The 22337-nt window shown below is 39.3% G+C and overlaps 1 protein-coding gene across 2 annotated transcripts in view; it reads right to left on the reverse strand.

Annotated features, from left to right (window-relative positions):
- SLK (STE20 like kinase) overlaps nucleotides 1-22337 on the reverse strand; it is a 64173-nt gene that overhangs the window by 9897 nt on the left and 31939 nt on the right. Inside the window, exons 10-17 of one of the 2 annotated variants that reach the window (XM_061636080.1) lie at nucleotides 20570-22024; nucleotides 19470-19600; nucleotides 19087-19210; nucleotides 17497-17676; nucleotides 15246-15338; nucleotides 3044-3173; nucleotides 2221-2345; nucleotides 1522-1710 (exon numbers count right to left, since the gene is read on the reverse strand). In XM_061636080.1, coding sequence (XP_061492064.1) covers nucleotides 1522-1710; nucleotides 2221-2345; nucleotides 3044-3173; nucleotides 15246-15338; nucleotides 17497-17676; nucleotides 19087-19210; nucleotides 19470-19600; nucleotides 20570-22024 — 2427 coding nt within the window. The remainder of the gene's footprint in view (nucleotides 1-1521; nucleotides 1711-2220; nucleotides 2346-3043; nucleotides 3174-15245; nucleotides 15339-17496; nucleotides 17677-19086; nucleotides 19211-19469; nucleotides 19601-20569; nucleotides 22025-22337) is intronic. The other variant, XM_061636081.1, reaches the window with a different exon arrangement.

Genomic DNA, 22337 nt, shown 5'->3' on the forward strand with positions numbered 1-22337 from the left:
CATTCTCAGCAAACTTCCACAGGATCCCATTTCTTACCTCCCGGGTTAAAAAGCAGAGAAATTCACTAATAGGCAAAAAACCTTGCGGTTTAAGAATGTACCTATACCCAATAGATATTTGGGTTGGTCTTTCATAGTCCATCAGCTGGTATAGCACAGTGGGGAGGAGAGCCTGGCTGAGAGGCCAGAGTCTGTGAGTTCAAATCCCCGCTCGTGTCTCCTGGGTGTAAAGGGCCAGCTAATGATCACCCCCACAGCGAGTGGCTCAGGGGTTATGTGCCCTGTCACCTGTGCAGCCATGGGCAAGCTGCATTGTCCCAAGGAGCTCAGTTGCCCCCCAGCTGGCAGTTGCGGACAAGGAAGGGGCTGGCTGGTGCAGCTGTGGCAAGCTGAGCAGGCCCTAGCCAGCTGGGGAGGACTAGCCTCAGAGGGAGGCAATGGTAAACCCCCTCTGAATACTGCTTACCATGAAAACCCTATTCAAATGGTCGCCCTAAGTCGGGATCGACTTGAAGGCAGTCTATTTCCATTTTTCATAGTCCAATCCACTTGCTGTGTAGCTTGGAAGAATTTAGTAACATGTGCCTCTGAGCATATGGTGAGTGGTGGCAACACATGCAGTCAGCTCAAATAACACAAACAAAACGTGCTGTGCTGATATTGTTTTAGCAGGGAGGAAGCAACTATATTAAGTCAGATTAGTTCAGATAGTCACTTTAAAAACATTTGATTTACTCTGCAATTTGAGTGACGGTTCCTATAGTAAATAATTTTCTTTTGCTTCTGTTTCTGTGAATATGTGAAGTAGAGCAACACTTTGCATAATTTACACTAAAAAACCTCAAAAAACAATTGTGGAATAATGGCACTGACTATTCTGCAGAATAGTCTCCAATGGGCACAAGGAGTGTCTCAGTTTGCACAAGATAAAACAGTGGGAGGTGAAATATATTCTAGCAAATTTCTAGGTGTGCTCTATGTTTTTAATTGACCATGCTTATCTTTCCTTAAGTGGAGTGGTTTAAGCATAGCAGGCTGAACACATTCATCTTGGGTGAAAGACCAACCCAAATGGTGTTTGCAATTTTACAAATTTATACGACAGTACAATATCTCAGAGAGGAGATCAGGTCTCCTGCTCCCCTGGTGCATTCACTATAGCTGACCAATTTCCCTGCTTTTTAAAGTTTGATAGTAATATCTGTGGGCTATAGGTATGTTCTTAAACCGCAAAGATTTTTTGCCTATTAGTGAATAGATTCAATAGGTTTTTTGTAAATTAGCTTCAAGCACATATATATAGCTGAAGATACCACTTTCAAAGTCTGCAATTTGGAGTCTGCAATTTGATTTGTGTGTTTCATAAAACTGCATAAAACTGCCACCCTGGGCTCCTACTGGGAGAAAAGGCAGGATATAAATCTAATAAATAATAAATAATATAGGTATACAGATTCAGCCCCCACAACTTTGCTCAAGAAATTTCACCTTTATCTAAACTTACAGTTTACTGCTTGTTACCTGCTTAATCTTTTCACGATCCTGTTCTGGAGTGCTCGAGGAATTAATTCTTAGGCTTTTTTTAAACATTGCCATCCTAGTTTTTGCCTCACTGCGCTGGATTTTGGGCAATCGGGCTCTTTCCTGAGTTTGCTTGTTTTTTAACTCTTCAATAAGCCGCTGGTTATACCTTTGCATCTGTTCTGTTTCCTTAAAAAAATGAGGGGAAAATAAATTTTAGATATCCATTTAAAGTATTTAATATACATTTTATCCTATGCCTATTAAGGATTTTATAATAAAATTTTCTGTATCAGAAAAGCTGAAGATAAATCTTTTTAAAAAAATAACTCGTCAGTCAACTACTAGTAACAGTATCACACAATTTCAGCCAGATGAAACAGACATAGCAATTTAGTTCTAAGGTTTCAATGTCCATGGCTCTCCTTTAATCTTCTACCATCATTTAACGTTTTCATTTATTTATGATCTGAACTGTTGATGTGTCCCTTCTTTCCAGCTTGATTTTAAGATGCTCTTTTTGCAGTTCAAACATTATGAACACTGGGACTAAATATTAAATAATGCATCAAAATTTACACCAAATATAAAGAATATTTTAACTGCTAAAAATGGCAAAAAAGGCTTATACAGCAAAAAGGGATCTATTTAAACTAGATTTTAAGTCAGCAAAAGAGGACAAAGTGGGATTGCACTGACTTTTTCATGCCGTTTAAGCAGCTGGTGTCTTTGCATGAAGTACTGATCTTTCAGTTGCTGTTTGAGTAGTTGATGTTTTTCTTGCAAGTGTCGCTCCTCTAGTTCCCATATTGCAGCTTCACGGGCTAGAAGAGAAGAAATTTTTTTCTCAAAGTCACTTCCAAAACATTTCTTATACAATGAATTTCATGAAGCCATCTTTCAAGCAAAGAATAACCCAAATATTTAATAGAGAAAATGTCCTGAACAAATTATTTCCAACAAAGTTAGATAAAATTTGACCAAAATTATAGACACAAGTAGGCTTGGCAGCACTGGAACAAGAACACATTTTTAAATTGATTCTGTGCACCATTTTTCTGCCCGTTTAAAGACTTTTAAATAAAATTAAAACTGTGGAATAGTCTCCCCGAGGAGGTGAGCTTGGCGCCGACATTGTTATCCTTTCGGCGCCAAGTTAAAACCTTCCTCTTTTCCGAGGCATATTAATTTAAGTTAACTTAATTTTAAAATCTGCTGTGATTGATTTTAGATTGGTTTTTTTTATATGTTTTTGTTGTATTATATTGTGTGATTTTATTGTATTTCTTGTGTTCACCGCCCAGAGAGCTATTGCTAGTCGGGCGGTATAAAAGTCTAATAAATAATAAATAATAATAATTACTTTTAAGTCCATTTCCCTGCTCTCACAGAAAGAACAGAAATTTACAACACTACTCCACAAGTTTCATAGGGCTTGCATGTGAGCAGTACTAGATGCCCTGAGCCTTTAATACTTTGTTGACAAAAAATTAATCCAACAATGGGAAATAAGGGGAAATACCTCTCATGAGCTGTTGCTTATTTGTAAGACAGTCCCGTTCAATGGTGGCTAGCTCAGTTTTTTGCTGCTGAATAATTTTCTTTAGTGATGCATCCAATTCTTGTTGTTGCTTCTGTACAAACTCTTGTTCCTATCAGAAATTAATCCAAATTGAGTCAATTACGCACAACTCTCAGATGTGTTCATCTTTATTCCACCTTTTTCCGAAGATGACCAGAGAAGCCTTTTAGCTCATAACTACCACATAAAGGTGAGTAATGCTGAGAGAGAAAGATGCATAAACTTTCCCACAAGGCCACCCAGCAAACCTCAAACAGGGATCTCAGACTGGGTTACTTATATTCAAAATCACACATTCTGTCAAAGAGTGAACCTGCTGCACTTACCACAGTGTTTGCAGCACTCAACACCATAAAGACTGTGGGAAAACATGCATTTCTGAACAGTGCTGAATATACAATGAGAAACTAACTGGCCCTATGAGTTCTTTCTCCCTCCCATCAAGTACCTCCTTTTCTCCAAACCTATAATTTGGCCGAAATGCAACTGGTATATGAAACAGCCTTGCATGCAGTCACTGGTCTGCCAGAGTAAATACTCTTCCTGGGCAAGTAGCTTGCCAGACCAATTACTCTACCCCGTTATTTGCATGCCAGACCGTTCTATCCGTTATGCTATTCAGAAACACCACCTCCCCCCAGAGAACAGAGTCTTCAATTTCCTCTAGGGGTTTTAAGTGAAAATCCTACACAAATTTGCTTAGAAATAGTGATTGCCAATTAAGCTAATTTCTGTTTAGGAAAGAAACAAATTACAGACTAGGACTGAGTTGAAAAATGGCTCCTGCTTCACAAAATATTGGTCAGAATCCCGCCCCAAATCTTCTGGTGATATTTTTGGGGATGACGACAGAAAGAGCTACAAAACAGTTACATTTTGTGATCCTGGTTAGCTAATTGGTCATATTCAGGAACACTGCCTTAACTCTAAATTGGCTTCCTTTGGTACATAGTGCTAATGTGACCTGTCACATATGTGATCCATAAGAGGCTGTGATCACTTAAGGAGGGAGCAAGCTGGGGAGGGGATCAAAATAGTTTAAGGAACAGCAGAAATAAATTAGTGGCTGACCATTACTGTGAATAAGGTAGGTTTAATGTGTTTTGTGGGAAGATGTTGTCACTTCTCTATCTCAATCATTACACTCAAGCAGAAACGGAAATCTGGAAAACATTTAGCACAATGTGGAAAAAATAAGCTCAATGTAGATCCAGCAAAGATCCATCTCCTTCCAGTAAATTTATATAATGGAAAGGTCAATCTACTGGAGTCCAAGTTTGTCTTTTCCCTCCTCCCTCTCAATCAGTTTTCCTGTTGTGTTGTATTTTAGGTTGTAAGCCCAGAGGAAGATACTGTCTTATCACTGACATTTGTAAGCAAATCTGGGAATGTTTTTTGAAGAGAATAAAAACATTTAAATCTTGCTATCTTTTAACAATGAACTTAGGATGGCAAATTACTCTGGAGAATCAAGCAAACTGTGTGCATCACTCCAATTGCAAAGACTGCTGGTGAAACATAGGCTTAAGATGTGTACATCTGTCTTTTACAGAACATGTGTAAAATTTGTGGCAAATTGAATCTAAGTTAGTCATATTTAACAACTTCAATGGGTCTACCCTGAGTAGGACTTGGATTGAACACTACCCTATATTTTCGAAGTTACGATACTCAGACCAAGTAAATGATGCGTGAAGATCTAAAAGGCCAAATTCAAACTCCAGAATTTACCAGATGGCCTCCTCAATGTCACTGTAAACAGCTTCACATTAGGGAACGGATACAAAGATGTTTCAATGCACCAAGTATACTGTGTAATGGGAGGTTGGTAGATGTTATGGTTTTAGAGGACAGCATAGATATAGTGAGGATAAAGGGAACCTGGTGGAATGGAGAAAAACAGATGGACACAGTTATTCCTAGATATGAACTATATTGGAAGGACATATTGGAGATGTCACTCTGTAGGTGAATGAGGGCATTGAATCCAGCAAGCTATAAAATCCCAGAAAAGGCAGACTCCTCCTCAGATATCATGGAGGTGATATTGTGCCTGAAGAGTAACTTAGTACTGGGGACATTCTGTCATCCCCCTGATCAAAATGCTCAGGAAGATCTTGAGATGAGAAATGAAATCGAGAAAGCATCCAAACCAGGAAATGTAGTAACGAGTGACTTTAACTACCTTGATATAGTCTGGCTACATATGGGTTGCAGTCACAACAAAGAAGCAGAATTTCTAGATACCTTAAAATGACTGTGCCCTAGAACAGGTGCTCATGGAAATGACCAAAGGGACAACGACCCTGGACTTTAAGTGGTGCAAGATATAAGTGTTGTTGAACCAATCAGGAACAGTGACCACAGTGCTATTAAACATACTTGTAAATGGCCAATTGCCAAGAAAACCCAACACAGTCATACTGACTTCAAAAAAGGAAACTTCCCAAAAATGAGGAGACTGGTCAAAAGAAAGTTGAAAGACAACTTTCCAGAGGGTGAAATCACTCCAAAATACTTGGGAATTGTTTAAAACACAATAAAAGAAGCTCAACTGCAGTGTACACCGCAGATCAGGAAAGGTAACACCAGGGCCAAAAGGATGCTGGCATGGTTAACGAGCAGAGTCAAAGAAGCTATTAGAGGCAAGAAGGCTTCCTTCAGAAAATTGAAGTCTTGTCCGAATGAGGAAAATAAAAAGGAAGACAAACACTGGTAAAACAAATGCAAGACGACAATCAGGAATGCTAAAACGTATTTGAGGAGTATATTCTAAGAACATAAAAACCAACAAAAAATTATTTCAATACATTCAAAGCAGGAGACCATCTAGGGAAGCAATTGGACCCTTGGATGATAAGGGAGTCAAAGGTGTACTAAAACAAGATAAGGAGATTGCAGAGAAGCTAAATGAATTTTTTGCATCTGTCCTCACAGTAGAGGATATAGGGCAGATCCCTGAACCTGAATTAACATTTGCAAGAAGGGAGTCTGAGGAACTGAGGCAAATTGTGGTGACAAGAGATGAAGTTCTAGGCTTAATAGACAAAATAAAAACCGACAAAACACTAGGTCCTGGATGGCATCCACCCGAGAGTTCTCAAAGAACTCAAATGTGAAATTGCTGATCTTCTAACAAAAATATGTGACCTGTCCCTCAAATCTGCCTCCATAACTGAAGACGGGATAGTGGCCCATATAACACCAATATTGAAAAAGAGATCCAGGGGAAATCCCAGAAATTACAGGTCATTTAGCTTAACATTTGTCCCAGGAAAACGGGTAGAAAGTATTAAAGACAAATTAACCAATCATACAGAAGAACAAGTCCTGCTGAAACAGAGCCAGCATGGCTTCTGCAAGGGCAAGTCCAAGTCCTGTCTCACTAACCTTTTAGAATTCTTTGAGAGTATCAACAAGCATATAGATAGAGATGATCTATATGCAGTGTACTTAAACAGTGTACTTAAACTTTCGAAAAGCTTTCAACAAGTACCTCACTAAAGACTCCAGAGTAAGATTTGCAGTCATGGAATAGGAGGAGAAGGTCTCGTGTGGATTACGAATTGGTTAAGCAGCAGGAAGCAGAGAGTAGGAATAAATAGTTCTCCCAATGGAGAGATGTAGAAAGTGGAGTCTCCCAAGGACTGGTATTAGGAACTGTGCTTTTTAACTTGTTCATAAAAAATCTAGAGTTGGAGAGAGCAGTGAGGTGGCCAAGTTTGCTGATGATACTGAATTGCTCAAGGTTGTTACGAGTACCAAAAGGACCAACCTGAGTCAATGGGCAGTAAAATGGACAATGAAATACAATGTAAATAAGTGTGAAATGCATACCGGAGCAAAAAAAATCTTAATTTCACATATACGCTCATGGGGTTTGAACTGATGGTGACTGACCAGGAATGAGACCTTGGGGTCATAGTGATAGCTTGAAGATGTCGACCCAGTATGCGACAGCTGTGAAAAAGGCAAATTCCATGCTAGGGATAATTAGGAAAGGTATTGAAAATAAAACAACCGATATCATAATGCCATTGTATACATCTATGGTGCGGCTGCATTTAGAATACTATGTACAATTCTGGTCGCCTCTCCTCAAAAAAGGATATTGTACAGTTGGAAAAGGTTCAGAAAAGGGCAACCAGAATGATCAAGGGGATGGAGTGACTCCACTATGAGGAAATGTTGCAGCATTTGGGGCTTTTTAGTTTAGAGAAAAGGCAAGCCAGAGGTGCCATGATAGAAGTGTCTAAAATTATGCATGGCATGGAGAAAGTGGATAGAGGGAAGTTTTTCTTCCTCTCTCATAACACTCATGGACATTAAATGAAAATGAATGTTGGAAGATTCAGGACAGACAAAAGCAAGTACTTTACTCAGTGCATAGGTAAATTGCAGAATTCACTCCCACAAGAGGCAGCGATGGCCACCAACTTGGATGGCTTTAAAAGAAGATTAGACAAATTCATGGAGGATAAACCTAACAATGGCTACTAGCCATGATGGCTATGCTCTGCCACTGTAGTCAGATGTCATATGCTTCTGAAAACCAGTTGCTGGAAGCCGCAGGCAGAAGAGTGCTCTTGCACTCAGGTCCTGCCTGCGGGCTTCCCACGGGCATCTGGTTGGCCACTATGAGAACAAGACGCTGGACTAGATGGACCATTGGCCTGATCCAGCAGGCTCTACTTATGTTCTTATGTCATTCATCATAAAAGCCAAGGGCTCCCAGACACAAGTTTTGAACATGTGAAAAGAAAAAAGCAACTAACATGATGAACCAAGTGTAGCCATATTACACATTAGAGGTTGGAAGTGGCTAAATATTTATCGTCTACTCACTTCTGTGAGTACAGGAGCTTGATGAAAACAGCCGCAGATATCACAAGCTCAGAATATAATCAGAAATATTGGTACTACAATAGAAGCTGAGTCTACGCTTCCACAGATCATTCAAAGAACTGTTATTCTGCCAATAATTTTGAAAGGAGGTTGTTTGAACATCTAACAAAGTCTGAATACTCATGTGATTTCCATGTGTGAGGTGGAACGAATGCAGGATAATGTGTATGCACACATGTATATATAATACAACTTACACAAAAAATGTATATCAAAAACAACAGGCACCCTTCATGTGACATAGGCCTGTGGTTTTCTACATGAGACAGCCACAACTGATGTCCTTGTAGTATGAAAAGTCCACATACAGGAAGACTTGTGGCTTATGGAAAAAAGTGAGAAAATAAATCTGCAAAACCCACATTAACTGAGGTTGCACAGAAATCATCCTCCAAGATAGCAATTCTTTTCTTGCTATCTTCAGATAAATTGCCTTTGACTAATTTTCCCAGTCATAAAAGATCTCAATGGTCACAATTATGTTCCTACTTGTTTTACCAGACCCAGCTCAAAGCACCATACAGGACAATCTGTACGTGTACCATGATGGCTCACTTCTTTTCTTAACAGCAGTTTCCATGCTTAAAAGCAGCTTATAGTCAAGACAGGTGAGGGAGGAAGAGAAGGCATCCATTTGCTCAACTGCATATAACAGATCCTTTGGAACACTGCCACTAAGTTTTTTGTACATGAAAAACATTGCCAGAAAACTCAAAATATGAACTCTCATGATTCTCTTAGTTAACTTCTTTAGGAAAGTACAATATATCCAACATTTTTAGAAGGACAGTGGAACAGTGTAGATGTAATGTTAGTGATTCTCTGTGTTTTGAAGCATCAGTTTCATAAGGTCCCACCCCTTTCCTCCATGCAATTACCCCAATTAGCATTCGCTACAGTGCAGCATTAAGTTTGCACCAGTGCTAACCGTGGTTAGTTGTAATCCGAACTTGCAAAGTAGATTCTCACTGTAATGTCAAATTCTAGTTTAAAAGCTAGTGCTGCTGTAGACATAAGTAAAAGTGTGGAATCTAACACGCAGCACAATGAAGCCACAGGTAAATGCTTTGAAGTCTTGTTTCTTAATTTTCTCCCAATGAAAATCAGTGAGTCTGAAATACGTTGCACTGTGGCTAGTTTGTGTTTCATGGAAACAAACTACAGAAAATAAGCATTATTTTAAACATCCCTAAAAGAAGTGGAAGTTTTGCCTTCAAAATCAACTTTTTACAAACTACCTTCATCAGATCAATATTAGTGGTTGAATTCTCTCCTCTCCCCACCACCCCTCAAAGTCTGCTCTGGAGAGTTGAGGGAAACCCCAGAAAGGATTTGGGAAGGTGCAGGGGCGCATGTGGGGGGAGGGAAGGAAGGAGGGAGGGGAAGTGATACCGCTAAACATATGAAGTCAATCTCAAACCACAGGTTTTGCAGGATTGAGGGATAGTAGTCCAATGAAAAAAGTACTCTACCAAGATCAAAATTTTAATGAAAAGCAGCAAAAGAAAAGAAAAGAATCATATCTGTAGAGAACTGATCTCCAAGTAACTGAAAGTCATAGGTCTGTCTATTTAATAGCTTTGATGAAGACAAACGTCAAATGCACCTACATTTCTCAAGTAGCAATTCTATCAACTAAAGGAGCTGGATGTTACATTAAACTGAAATGAAAACGAGTAGCATACTAGACAATTTATGAGTTTACAAAAAGGGTTATAACACAAAACATGCAAATACCCAACATAAAATGTATTACTATAACCTATTCTGTAGCTTTTGTAAACAAAAGGAAGCTGACATAGACTTCCATGTTGGGTTTGTGACCACTGACGTTGCTACTTAATAAAAAAAACCCCAAGAGATTTAGTTCGTTACTTTAAAGATGCAATTCTAGTGTTGATGAGAGACACCAGATTTTCTTCTACATGAGTCAAGATGGCTGTTTCTATAGCTATGCAATGAAAGGCCATTTCAGTAAAGTTTGCAAAGCAAAACATGCAGAGTGGAAAGGATTCCACCCTCCTACTAAAAAGCCTCAACTACCACTTGGTGGAAGGGAAGACAGAACACAAAAGTAAAAACGGGGGGAGGAGGGGTAAAAACACACACACTGCTTCAGAAGGCAGAGAAGAAAAATATCACAAGGGTGTTCCTTGCCCCATGACTCCTATCAGACAAAAACAAGGGAAACCCATTTGTCAGGTGGTCTTAAGAAGCATTCTGGAAAAGCCCAGGTCTCACAGCACAAAAAAAGGCAACACGTAGCATCAGTTTCATGCATGTGCTGAAAATCAACCAATCACATTTGCCCAATTGGTTTATCACAACCATCTCTTTGTGCATATTAATATATGTTGAGAAATCAATTTTTAAAAAAGAATTCTTCAGCACATGCATCTCAAAGAAAAAGCAGAAAACCAAGCTAAAACTACAGAGGAAATATCCAATTTTTGGCATGTTGGACTTACATCCTGCATTATTGCACTGAAGAGGGTACATGAAGACAACTGAAAAGACTGAATCATAACCTGAGCAACGCCCTGTGGAGCAGAATACAATGCACTTCCCAGGTGAGAATGTAAGCACAAACCATGCAAGTCAGATGCTGAATATAAGCAGTATGACTATATGACACATAGGTGGAGCAGCCCCCCTCCCAAAAAAGTAGATGTTATACTGAATTACTTCTGTTTAGATATAAAACATTTTTGAAGCTATGGTTTATCTACAATAATGATCAAGTAGTGGAGTTATGGGAACAAAGTTACATGTATTCATGGACATGGCATTGCAAAGCAAAGTAAAAACTTGGATGTCATGCCTTCAGTATTTACTCCTTTTTTCTAGAGACACTGCCCTACAATCTAGTCCCATTCAACCTACACCATTAACTCTCTGTGATCAAGACATTAAAGACTGTAATTACTCAGTGAGTCTTCCTATGGTACAATATTGTCCAGAGGTACACTTTATCAAATACCCAAGTCACAAGAGTACACATTCAAATGTTCAGCTGTCTTTGGAAGAAAGCAGGATATGCTACTGTGAGTACCTGCCTAACAAAATCACAATTCTGATCCATGTATGAGAAAAATCTGTTTTGGGTAGTCTAGCACAGTCTATAGTACTACTTTAACCTTCTTTGCTTTTTTCATTTTCCTAACATTCCACCTGCATTTCTTTAGCATTCCGACTCGAGAGTTCACCATAACTCAGAGAATTCAGCAGGTTCCCTTGCCCCCATCCACACACATATATACCTATATAGTAATTGTGAATGTTCACTTTAACAATTTACACCCAAAACATTATTTCAATCTATTGTACTTAATACATAGGAGGTATTCATGGATATCAGAAATTGTCTGCACTTAGTTGGGGACTTTAATACCAGGGCAAGGAAGGTCAACAAAAAGTGAACAATTTTTCACTGCCGAAATCACTGTACACTGTCACAAACCTAGTTCCTTATATATTCCAGATGTACTTTGTTCCAGACTGCAAAATTAATCAATAATATACAGTGCCTTGCAAAAGTAATCAGACCCCTGACCAATACTCTCATAATACTGAATTACAAATGGTACATTGTAATTTCGTTCTGTATATTTTATTTTGAAACACTGAAACTCAAAATCAATTATTGCAAGGTGACATTGGTTATATATTGGGAAATGGTTGTAAGAAATATATAAAAATGAAACATGTCGCTTGCATAAGTATTCAACCCCTGTGCTGTTGAAGCTCCTAGTTTACAGATGAAAGAAATTGCCCTATCGAAGACACAATTACCTTACCATTGGCCTCCACCTGTGAACCGTTAAAGTTGCTGTCACATTGTCAGGATAAAACTCCCACTGTTGAAGGATCCTGGGTCAGGCTGTGGATCTGAAGGAAAATGAAGACCAAAGAGCATTCTACAGAAGTGAGAGATAATGTCATACAAATGGATACATTAGGAAAAGGGTACAAAATAATATTCAAGTCTGTGGATACCCCAGTAAGCACAGTTGGATCAATAATCAGGAAGTGGAAGCTGCATGACACCACCCAGGCCCTGCCAAGAAAAGGCCGTCCCTCAAAACTCAGTGCTCGAACAAGAAGGAGACGTGTGAGAGAAGCCAACAATCACTTTGAAGGAGCTACAGAGTTCAGTGGCTGGGAGTGGAGTAATGGCACACCAGTCAATCATATCAAGACCTCTGCATAATACTGGCTTATATGGGAGGATGGCAAGAAAGAAGCTGTTACTCAAAAAGTACCCTCTGAAAGCATGTCTGGAGTTTGCTAAAACATGAGAGTGCCCCAGCTGTGATGTGGGAAAAAGTTTTGTGGTCAGATGAGACCAAGATAGAGCTTTTTGGCCAAAACCCAAAGTGCTATGTGTGGCCCAAACCTACTGCCCATGCCTCAAGACACACCATCCCTACAGTAAGTATGATGGTGGCAGCATCATGCTGTGGGGGGATGCTTCTCATCAGCAGGGACTGGGCATCTTGTTAAAACTGAAGGAAGAACAGATGGAGCAAAATACAGAGAAATACTGCAAGAGAACCTGCTTCAGTCCACTAAAAAACTGAAGCTTGGGAGGAAATAAATGGAAATCCTTACTGAGAATTTCTCTTCCCAGGCCATTTGGAAGACCCCTCTTCCCCCCCTCTCCTGGGACTGCAGGATTTCCCCAAACTTCTGTCATGGATAAGGAGGATTTTGGCTGAGGAGGTTAGGAGTTCTGGGGCACAGGCAGGAACAGACCCCAGCCTAGGTACCAAGCACCATAAGAGGAAGCAACCATCCAGATCGGGGCACAAGAAAGGGAGGCACTTCAGGTCTCCCTCACCAGTGTCTTCCTCGTCCTCTTCCATCTCTTCCTCCCCTCCTCACCAATGCACCTATGGGACGGGGCATAAGGAGAAACAAAAACACAAAACTAAAGGCACACACTCCTCACATCACTCCAAAAGGAAGCAAAGGGACAAGAGGGTGATGAGTAGACAGGCAGCTACAGCTTTGGGACTCCTGTCAGACTTGGAGCGCTCTTCGTCTTCAGAAGATAGGGAGGAAGGGGAGCTCTCTGGGGAGAAATGGAGCCCCCGCCTCCAAAGGGGAGGCTTTTCTAGGTGAGTTCTTCCCTGCATTGTTGGCAAAGGCTGGACAGATTTTAGAACTTCCCGAGCAACAACCCAAGAAGATGAACTGAGTACTTCCACTACCTCAGAAGGCTCCAAGACAGCTTTTCCAGAGAGCCAGCCTAAGATGGATACTCTACCCTTCCCAGACTCCTTTCAGGCATTATGGGCAGAATGGGCCACTCCAGCCAAACACAAACCAGTGCATAAGTTGGTTAGTAAGCACTATTCCTTTGCACCAGTTGTGATGGGGCAGTTGAAGACTCCTGCGGTGGACTCTGCAGTGGTCGCTCTCTCCTCTTCTGACGCCATCCCCACTGAAGGGGAAGGGTGCCCAAAGGATGCCTGTGACAAGAGAGTGGAGGTGGAGCTGCACAGGGATTTTGAGGCACAAGACGCAGCCTTTAGAGCTTCAGCGGCTGCATCTGTGTTTGCACGGGCAAACATGATGTGGGCAAATGAGCTGGCAACCAGGGACGACAAAGCAAATGAAGGATGGCCTGAAGAAGATCTTGCTGGCAGTGGCCTTCCAAGCAGATGCTACAAGGGATGCAATGATGTTTAACGCCAGGGCAATGGCTTCCAGCAGAGTAAGACAGAACCTGTGGCTCAGGCACTGGGAAGTGGACCCTGGCTCACAAAGTCACCTGGCTAACTCCTCTTTTGGGAGGGCTAAGCTATTTGGGGAACCACTGGAAAAAGTCCTAGTGGAGACAAGGGATGAACATAAGGCCAGAATACCTTAGCAGGGTACAAGCCTTGATGGGGGAAGTCAGAGAGGATCCTCTATATCAGTGATTCTCAAACGGTGCGCCCAGGCACACTGGTGCGCCCTAAGAGGTGGCTAGGTGTTCCTCAAATATTATGAAAGTATATTTTAAAAATGAGAACAAACCCATTTGTATAGGGTAAGTAATAGTTTTCTATAGTTTATTTTTATTCATAGTTTAAAATATATTAATATATTTTTAATTTTGTACATGAAGTGCGCCAGAAAATTTTTAAATGTTTTACAGTGCGCCGCGAACCAAAAAAGTTTGAGAACCACTGCTCTATATAGACAGAACCACTGGGCAATTCACTTTTCAGCAGGACAATGATCCCAAGTACAAGGCCAAAGCAACATTGGAGTGGCTCAAGAACAAAAAGGTGAATGTCCATTAGTGGCCCAGTCAAAGTCCTGAGCTCAATCCTATTGAGAATTCTGTGGCACTCTTTGAAAATTGAGGTCCACAAGTGACGTCCAACCAACGTGAACGACCTGGAGCAAATCTGCCAAGAAGAATGGGCCAAAATCCCTCCGACACTGTGTACAAAGCTGGTACATACCTACCCAAAAGACGTAAAGCTGTTCCTTCAGCGAAAGATGGCTCTACTAAATATTAATGTGTGTGGATTGAATACTTACGCAAGCAACATTTTTCATTTTTTTGTTTCTTACAAACATTTCCCAGCAAAAAACCAATGTCATCTTACAATAATTGATTTTGAGTTTCAGTGTTTCAAAATAAAATATCATACAGAACGAAATTACAATGTACCATTTGTAATTCAGTGATATGAGCACTGGGTCACGTGTCTGCCTACTTTTGCAAGGCACTGTATATGCTGCAATGGTATGCTTAGAACACAGAAGGTACAGATAAGCCATTAATAGTAAACATGGACACCCATCATTGTCAACTGCATTGTTTGGGATTAAAAGATTCAACAGTAAAATATAGTGAAATGTTGCTAATCATTTTTTTAACTTTTAAGGGTAATATTATCGTTCATGGCAAATGTTCTGAATAAAATAAACATTACATCTTCAGATGTACATCTATTCCCAAAGATGATACATTTTAGTAAGCCTCCCTAACATAAATTGCATTTTCATGACTCTGCATGTAGTTCTAGCTACATCTAATTACATCTGACTAAATGAACACTGAATATATTCTGTTTATATGACACATATTTTCAGCTAAAGCCTTAGGAAGGGTCAGACATCACAAATTAATAACAGACTTACTCAGAAAGGAGAAATTCAACCACTATGGAATGATTAAAGCAAGGTGAACAAAGCTGTTTTGGGGTTTTTAGAAGCATGAAGCTGCTGCAGTTACCTGAGCATGCTGGGACTGAGTAAGCTCCTCTTTCTTGCGTTTCATGAGCTCTTTTCTCAGCTCTTTTGGTGCTTTCTCCACTTCATTAAAAACCTACAGTGCACAAGCATGCAGAAGGTGGGGATAATGACCCTTTTTCTCCACAGCAAGCATGTTATGGCGAATACGACAGGAGCTGGTCAAGCATTAAAAAGGTTATCAAAAAGCATGCATCAAAGCCAGAAGAGTTAGCTCGGCAGAAAGGGGATGGCAGAAGCAGACATGCACAAAGCATATGGCGATTGCACTCTAAAAAGTGCATGCGCTAATTGAATTTAGAAACTAGTTTCAGTTTGCATGCAAGTACTAATTAGGTGCTTTCACAACGAATTTTTACACAATCTTTCAGTATCTCCAAGGAGTAAGATTGAGATAATCACCAAAAGTGGAATTATCTTGGGAGTGGGTAACAAATGATTTTACTATCATGGAAACGCTCCAAAATAGCAGGATGTGTAGATTTCTAACAAGGAATGGCTGCTTGACATTACGTCATATTCAAATCAAAGTGGTCTAAAGAACAACTTTCATAAAAATTATAACCACCTCAAAAGGGACATCCATATAGCATAGCAAAGAGTAAATCAGGTGTCCAGTTTCAGATAGCTTATCTAGCTATTGGCATTCAAAGAAACCAATAGCCTATAAATATGTTTCAGTAGTGTATAAACCAGAGATCTTCAAGTTAATCTTGTCAAGAATCAATTAATAATGCATATTACATATATAATCAAAAGTCTGATTGCTTATTTTCATCAGAGATTCAGTACTCTAAATGTTATTTCTTTCAAAGGAACTATAGGAGAACACAACTATCTGAGAACAAATGGCTGTTCAACACTGAAAGAACCCACAGAAAACAAAGCCCAAATCACCACATGCTCTTCCTGTTCAATGAAAAAGATTGCTCCTGGGTGCATTAAATCTCTTCACCAGATTCCCATTTTGAGACCCAATCACCAGTAGAGACTCAAAGTGCAAGAAGTTTAGCAAAAAAAAGAAGAAGTCAATATTGTGCAGATTAAATACACACAATAGTATCTCAAAGATTAAAGTTTACTATTACAATGACATATTCTGCTTAGCATAAAAATCACTGACGGTACAATAGTTTTTTTAAAAAAATATCGGGAGGTCTAGAAATCTTTGCTGTAGGCTCATACTGTATACCTCAAACTTGGTATCTTATCTAGGAATGATCAAACTGCATTTTTTTAAGCCATGAGAGGTAAAAGATTAAAACAGTCTGGGCAGTTTCTGCAAACAATCAGATTTCAGGTAGGACTTGCGCATTTTGCACAGCTGTCTGCTTCCCCTCCAGGGTAATGAAGAAATATAAATTCCAAATCAGTTTTAAATGAACTAAACCTGACACATAATTATGCCCCATTTACTTAACTTGAACTAAGCCCAAATGAAATAAAAATGCCTTTAACATTGCAACGGTCATTTCCAGTTCTTAACATGTATTGTAATCGATCCCTTACGTGAAAGGTTAACTCTCAATAAATCTTGCTATCAGAATAACGTATGCAAATGAAGTTGCTTAAGATTGCAGTTTTAGGGTTTTCTGGAGGCACAGAGTAGCCTTCTACAGCACAGAGTTCTAGACTCTCCTGTATACAGTTAATTAAATCATCTTTCTGCTTACCCATTCAAGTACAAGTAAAAAACTCATATGCAGAAAAGTACAAGCATCCTACTACAAAACTGTTCATCAACAAAGGCACAATCTCCTCATCCCCCTTTAGCGCTGCTTTTATACCCATTGAATATAGTAAGTAAAATCTATATTGGTCATGAGTATCCAAAGAGGCACATGTGCCAAATCTATGTGTGATGGATTCTAGTAGTTCTATTGAACCCCTGAGCAGCTCTTACATTTCTTCTGCATTACAGGAATTGGCTACATAATATTTTATACCATTCCAAATAAAAGATGAAACATCTGTGGTAATAACAATACGAAAATATAGAAGGTGGAGGCAACTAGTATTATTACTTCTGTGTCGGGATATCTCAAAAATGTAATTGTATTTTCACTGTATGTTCTTTGCTCATATCTAAAATTGCTATTTTCATTGCACATTACTGCTTTCAGATCAGAAAGGTATCTTTCAGTGCTAAATATTACTACTAAGAACGCAGACAGCACTGGGGACCAAGAAAAACCAAGTTCATTTCCCCCATCAACTCAAGAAGTGATATTTACCTCTTTTTTTCTGTTTTTCAACATGTTCTGAAATTTGGACAATTCTTTCTCTTGTTCTGCTTTGATGCGTTTTGCTTCATCACGTAAGCGATTTGTATGTTCCTGTTCCAAACGCTCTATTGTCTGTTTCTGCTGTTTTTCTAGATTTTCGATCTCCTGATCATATTGTCGCTTCTTACTCTGAAAAGTAATTCCATTAAATTTGGTATTTACCTAGAATTAAATCTAATAGTTTTGAGGCCAGGATGAGGGGGCAGCCTGCACACGTAGTAAGTGCCTAAGTTTTCAGTTCAGAGATTTTCTGAGAAAAACATTCCAGGCAGAGCCTTGGCAAAGAACCATTGTGCAAACACAAATAAATACTTTAAAAAAAGCACCCACATTCGTTTCTTGAGTATATATAGCTAGAGCAATTCTTCAAAACTCAGAATCAGAGGTAGAACTAATTCTTATTTCACAGAGTTCAAAATAATGGCAGAACCCTTATCTTCTCACTGGGACTGATACTACAAAGATTATTTCCATCTGGAACACAAACAAAAATACGTGGTAAAATAATCTGAAATTAAGTTCCAGCTCTTGAGAACCTAATATTTGGAACACAATATATGTAACCTATTTTATTAAGGATACAGTGGTTGTCCTTTGTTTCTTATGTGATCTTTAGTACAAGTGGCCATTTCAGATACGAGACTACCTCTCTTTGCCCCAATGAATGAGCAGAGCCAATACCCAACACCTTTTCATGGAAGTTATTTTATCATCCTCCACTACAAGAAGAAAGGAAATGCATATGGGCCAGGGCAGAATATCAATGAGTTTGGGATCCCACAATCTACTACGGTAAGGCAAAGATCCTAGTTGGGCTTCTGGACTGTTGCCTTGAATTCTTTTGAGATATTTTCTCCTACTGTTAAAGCCTGTAACAACGCCGCACTCTTCTGTATAGCAATCCTGGAATCTGTATGCACTACTTCCAAATAGTAGGTGAATGTTGCTAATCTGAAAGGAACAGAAGTGGATTTTCTGATCTGCTAGCTATATCCCACCAATTCTAGTACCAACCATGCCTTAAGAAGACAATCTCAAGTTAAACAACACAGCGCTTCATTGCCTCATTCATTGCAAGCAACCACACACAGTGCTACCATGGCAGGCGCTTGGAGTTCAGTTCGGGATTTTGCTAAGTAAGTCCCACCATAGTATATGAGATGACATGTGGCAACAAGGGCATGGTGATATACATCTATGTCTGCACATGCACATTTGCTGTAACTATTCATGTGATTAGAGCAGAAGTCTAATGGACATTGAAACCACTGGTAGCAAGACAGGGGGTGTAAAACTGTAAACAGGCATGAGGAAATACACATTTTTAAAAAATTGACTACTACTGATATAAATCAATGACAAATCACTGAGGTTCAGGGATTTCAGAGTGGCTTTTCACATTCTTTAAAAGCTCTCTATCTCAAAAATGCTAATGGTGCAAGGATTTGACACAAAACCATTTAGGAGCCCCAAATTAACTCAAAATGAGGTGTTTGGAAAATGTATACTAGAGCAAAGGGCAGGGGAACCAATCCTTACCGTCATTTCCTGTTCAAAACGTCTGAACATCTGTTCTCGTTGTTGTAATAGTTTATTACTGAGCTGCTGTTGAGCTCGCTGCTCTTCTTTTTGAAGAAGTCGCAACTCTCTTAATTCTTGACGCCTGACAGTAAGGAGAAGGGAAGGAGTATTGTGGGGGAGAAGGAAGCAGGCTCAATTCAGAATTTTGCATCAGTATAGCTAGCATGGGGCGGGGCGGGGGACAGAAATGAACACCAGCATTTTATATTGTTATTTAAAGGGATAAAACAAATTTTCTTAAACATAATCCAACCACAAGAAGTTATAAAAACCACGTATGAGAAAAAAAATAATTCAGAGAAGAATTCTCTATCATTTGGATCAGGTATTTTTCAACTCACCGAAGATATCGCAACTCTTCACTTTTAGAATCATTGTCCGTTACAATTTTAGAGGTAGTCACACTTACTTCTACACCATCAACAACAAATTTGCGAGTTTTCTTTAAAGTTTTCTTGTGTCTTTTAGTCTCCTAAATAAAAGATGATGTATTATTTCAGGGCTGCATAAAGCCACCTGTCCAACTTTTACTGATTGTTAAAAGAACCCAAAGCCAATTTCTAGTTCTTTTCATAAGATAGGCAAAGATAAACTAAAATTTGTTTTGAGGTATGTTCTTAAAGGTGAATTCATTTTTTTAGCTGGGCAGCTTCAACCCGTTTAGTAAAGTAATTATCTGTAATGTAGCTACTACATATAACATGATGTACCTGCATTTTTACAAAAGTAACGAAGAACAGAAAAATACCTCAAAGCTATTTTTATACTGCAATCCTAAGTATTCAGAAGTACATATGAGTTCAATGGAACTTACTGTCTAGTATAGACATCTAGGAATATAACCTTAAGATTATTGTTCGGCAAGCATTCAAGAACCTTCACTTAACTTTGTAGAATATATATGTTACATTGTCTGTCTTTATTGGGGTAGCTAACATTTTTTGCCTGAGGGACACATTGAGGGCCACTGCATATATATACTCACTACAAATATATACAGACCAAGCACATATACACCCACCACACATGCACTCATTCACACACTCGCCAGAGATGCAGACCCACAGAACTCTCTGCCTTCTCTCATTCACATAAAAAAACCAGCATTTTCTGCCTCTCCACTCCAACACTAAGGTAGAAGGGCTAGAAATGCTTCCTTTTATTCTGTACAGAAGGATCTGTGCAAAGCAAAATGCAACATTTCTGCTCGCACCAGTGCTGGAGTGGGGAGAAATACTGCCTTTTATTCTTATAGAACAGTCAGAAAGCTTTCTCCCTGATCTTAGTACTGTGGATCTCTAAAGAGCAGGTAGACAGATTTTATCTTCTGATCAAATCAGGAGACAAGCCACTCCCTGTAGTTTGGTGGGCTGAATCTAGTATGTGGGCTGCAAGTCAGCCACTCTTGTTTATATGCTACACATAAATCTATGAGCCTTACTTGTAAAGATATTGATCCGCTATCCTTGTTTTTAGTGAGGAAGCTGGAAATGGACAAGTTCAAATCAATGCTGCTGTTGTCTGCTGTGGAACCTCTGCCGGAATCTGTATCATTTTCCTTAGAGCTTTCAGGATCAAGATGATGGGAGTTTTCAACAACATCTTGATTGCATGTTTTGTCTTCTGCTTCATTTTCTGCACAGCTAATACTAATATAGGGTACGGGAGACACCTCCTGTTCATGCAGCTGCTTGACAGCAGCATCTTCAAGCTTATTTTTATTTGGTAAGTCACAGGAAACTATTGGAAGGTCTGTTCCCGCTTGCATATTATTCTTGTGGTTCTCAGTTCTGCTTTCAAATTTATGGTCAGGTTCTGCAGTTTTACCCACATGTTTAATGTCGCTTTCCTCAGTTTTTGTCTCTTGAACATGCTTAGTGTCACTTTCTTCTGGCTTCTGTTCAATGCCCTTTGGTCTTTCTGGAACTCTGACCTCCATTTCCTTTGTGCTGCTTGTCTTGTTAGATCCTTCACTGTATTCCTCAACCAGTTGTTGACCAGAATCCACAATTTTGCCCACTTCTGGGACTTCCTCCAGAGCATCCTCAGCAATGCACTCTGTTGGCTCCTGAACATTTCCAAGCACTTTATCTGCATCAGTGACCAAACCTTTGCTAGCGCTGTCCATCTCTTGAGCAATACAGGTACCTACTATTATTTGCTTCTGCATTTCATTGGCAGACTCATCTGCCATTTTCATCTCTAACTCTTCAGTACTGGCAGACACTTCCTTTTTCTGACCTTCAGATTCTTTCCAGCCATTCTCTTCATATCTATCATCCCCTTGCAGCTCCTTAATCGCTTTAATTCCTTCTGTGGGCCTTGTCTCTCCTGTTTCATTTTCTTGGAGATTTATGTCATTTCCTTTTTCTTCTTTTGCACCAGTATCTTTAGAGATTACACCTGTCATTTCTGCACTGCTGCCTTCATCTTCAGGCGTTATTTCTTGTTTGTTTTCAGCTGTTGATTCATTTGTGAACTCCTTTTCTTCCTCAGTTTTCAGACTGGGCTCAACATTAGTTTCAGACAGGGCTGTACTAATTCCCATTCCCTCTTTCTGTGATCCACTGTTTTTACTTAAGGCTGAATTTTGAATAGTCTTTTCACTTTTCTTTGCTTCCTCATTTTCATGTGCTAATACAGGTCCATCGTTCAGTTTTTCAGTATTTTCTTGCATGGCAATACTTGTGCTTTCAGTCGATTTCTCGTTTTCAGTTCTGTCAGGCTCCATACTTGCTTTTTCACCTTCCAGTGCATTAGTACTAGTCTTTTCTGTGGATGAATGCTCTGTTTTTTCAGAAACAGATTCCAGGACGCAGGCATTCTGTGAAAGTTTATCCTCTTCTGAGCTGGCAATGCTGAGGTCAGATGAGGCTCGCTTATTTGCAGGTAACTGCTAAAATGTTCATTAAAAATGTGTTTAGTTATACAATTCAGTCATAATAAATTTGTATTATTACTTTTTTTACCAACCAATGGATAATTATGTTTAAGTGTGATGGTGATAATTTAGGAGCTTCTAACCCAAAACTGATAAATACCTTTCAAGTTCTGAACAGCCTATTTTCAGAGCCTTTAATTCCAAATGGGTCACAGAGTAGTAGTAAAGGTGAGGGTATATCGTGAAAATATATACATCACTACTTGACACTAACATTCTTACAACTCCCATTCTAATTTATTTATTTATTTATTTATTGCACTTGTAT

This window comes from Rhineura floridana, chromosome 7 (genome assembly GCF_030035675.1).
Source record: "Rhineura floridana isolate rRhiFlo1 chromosome 7, rRhiFlo1.hap2, whole genome shotgun sequence".
Classification (NCBI taxonomy): Eukaryota; Metazoa; Chordata; class Lepidosauria; order Squamata; family Rhineuridae; genus Rhineura; species Rhineura floridana.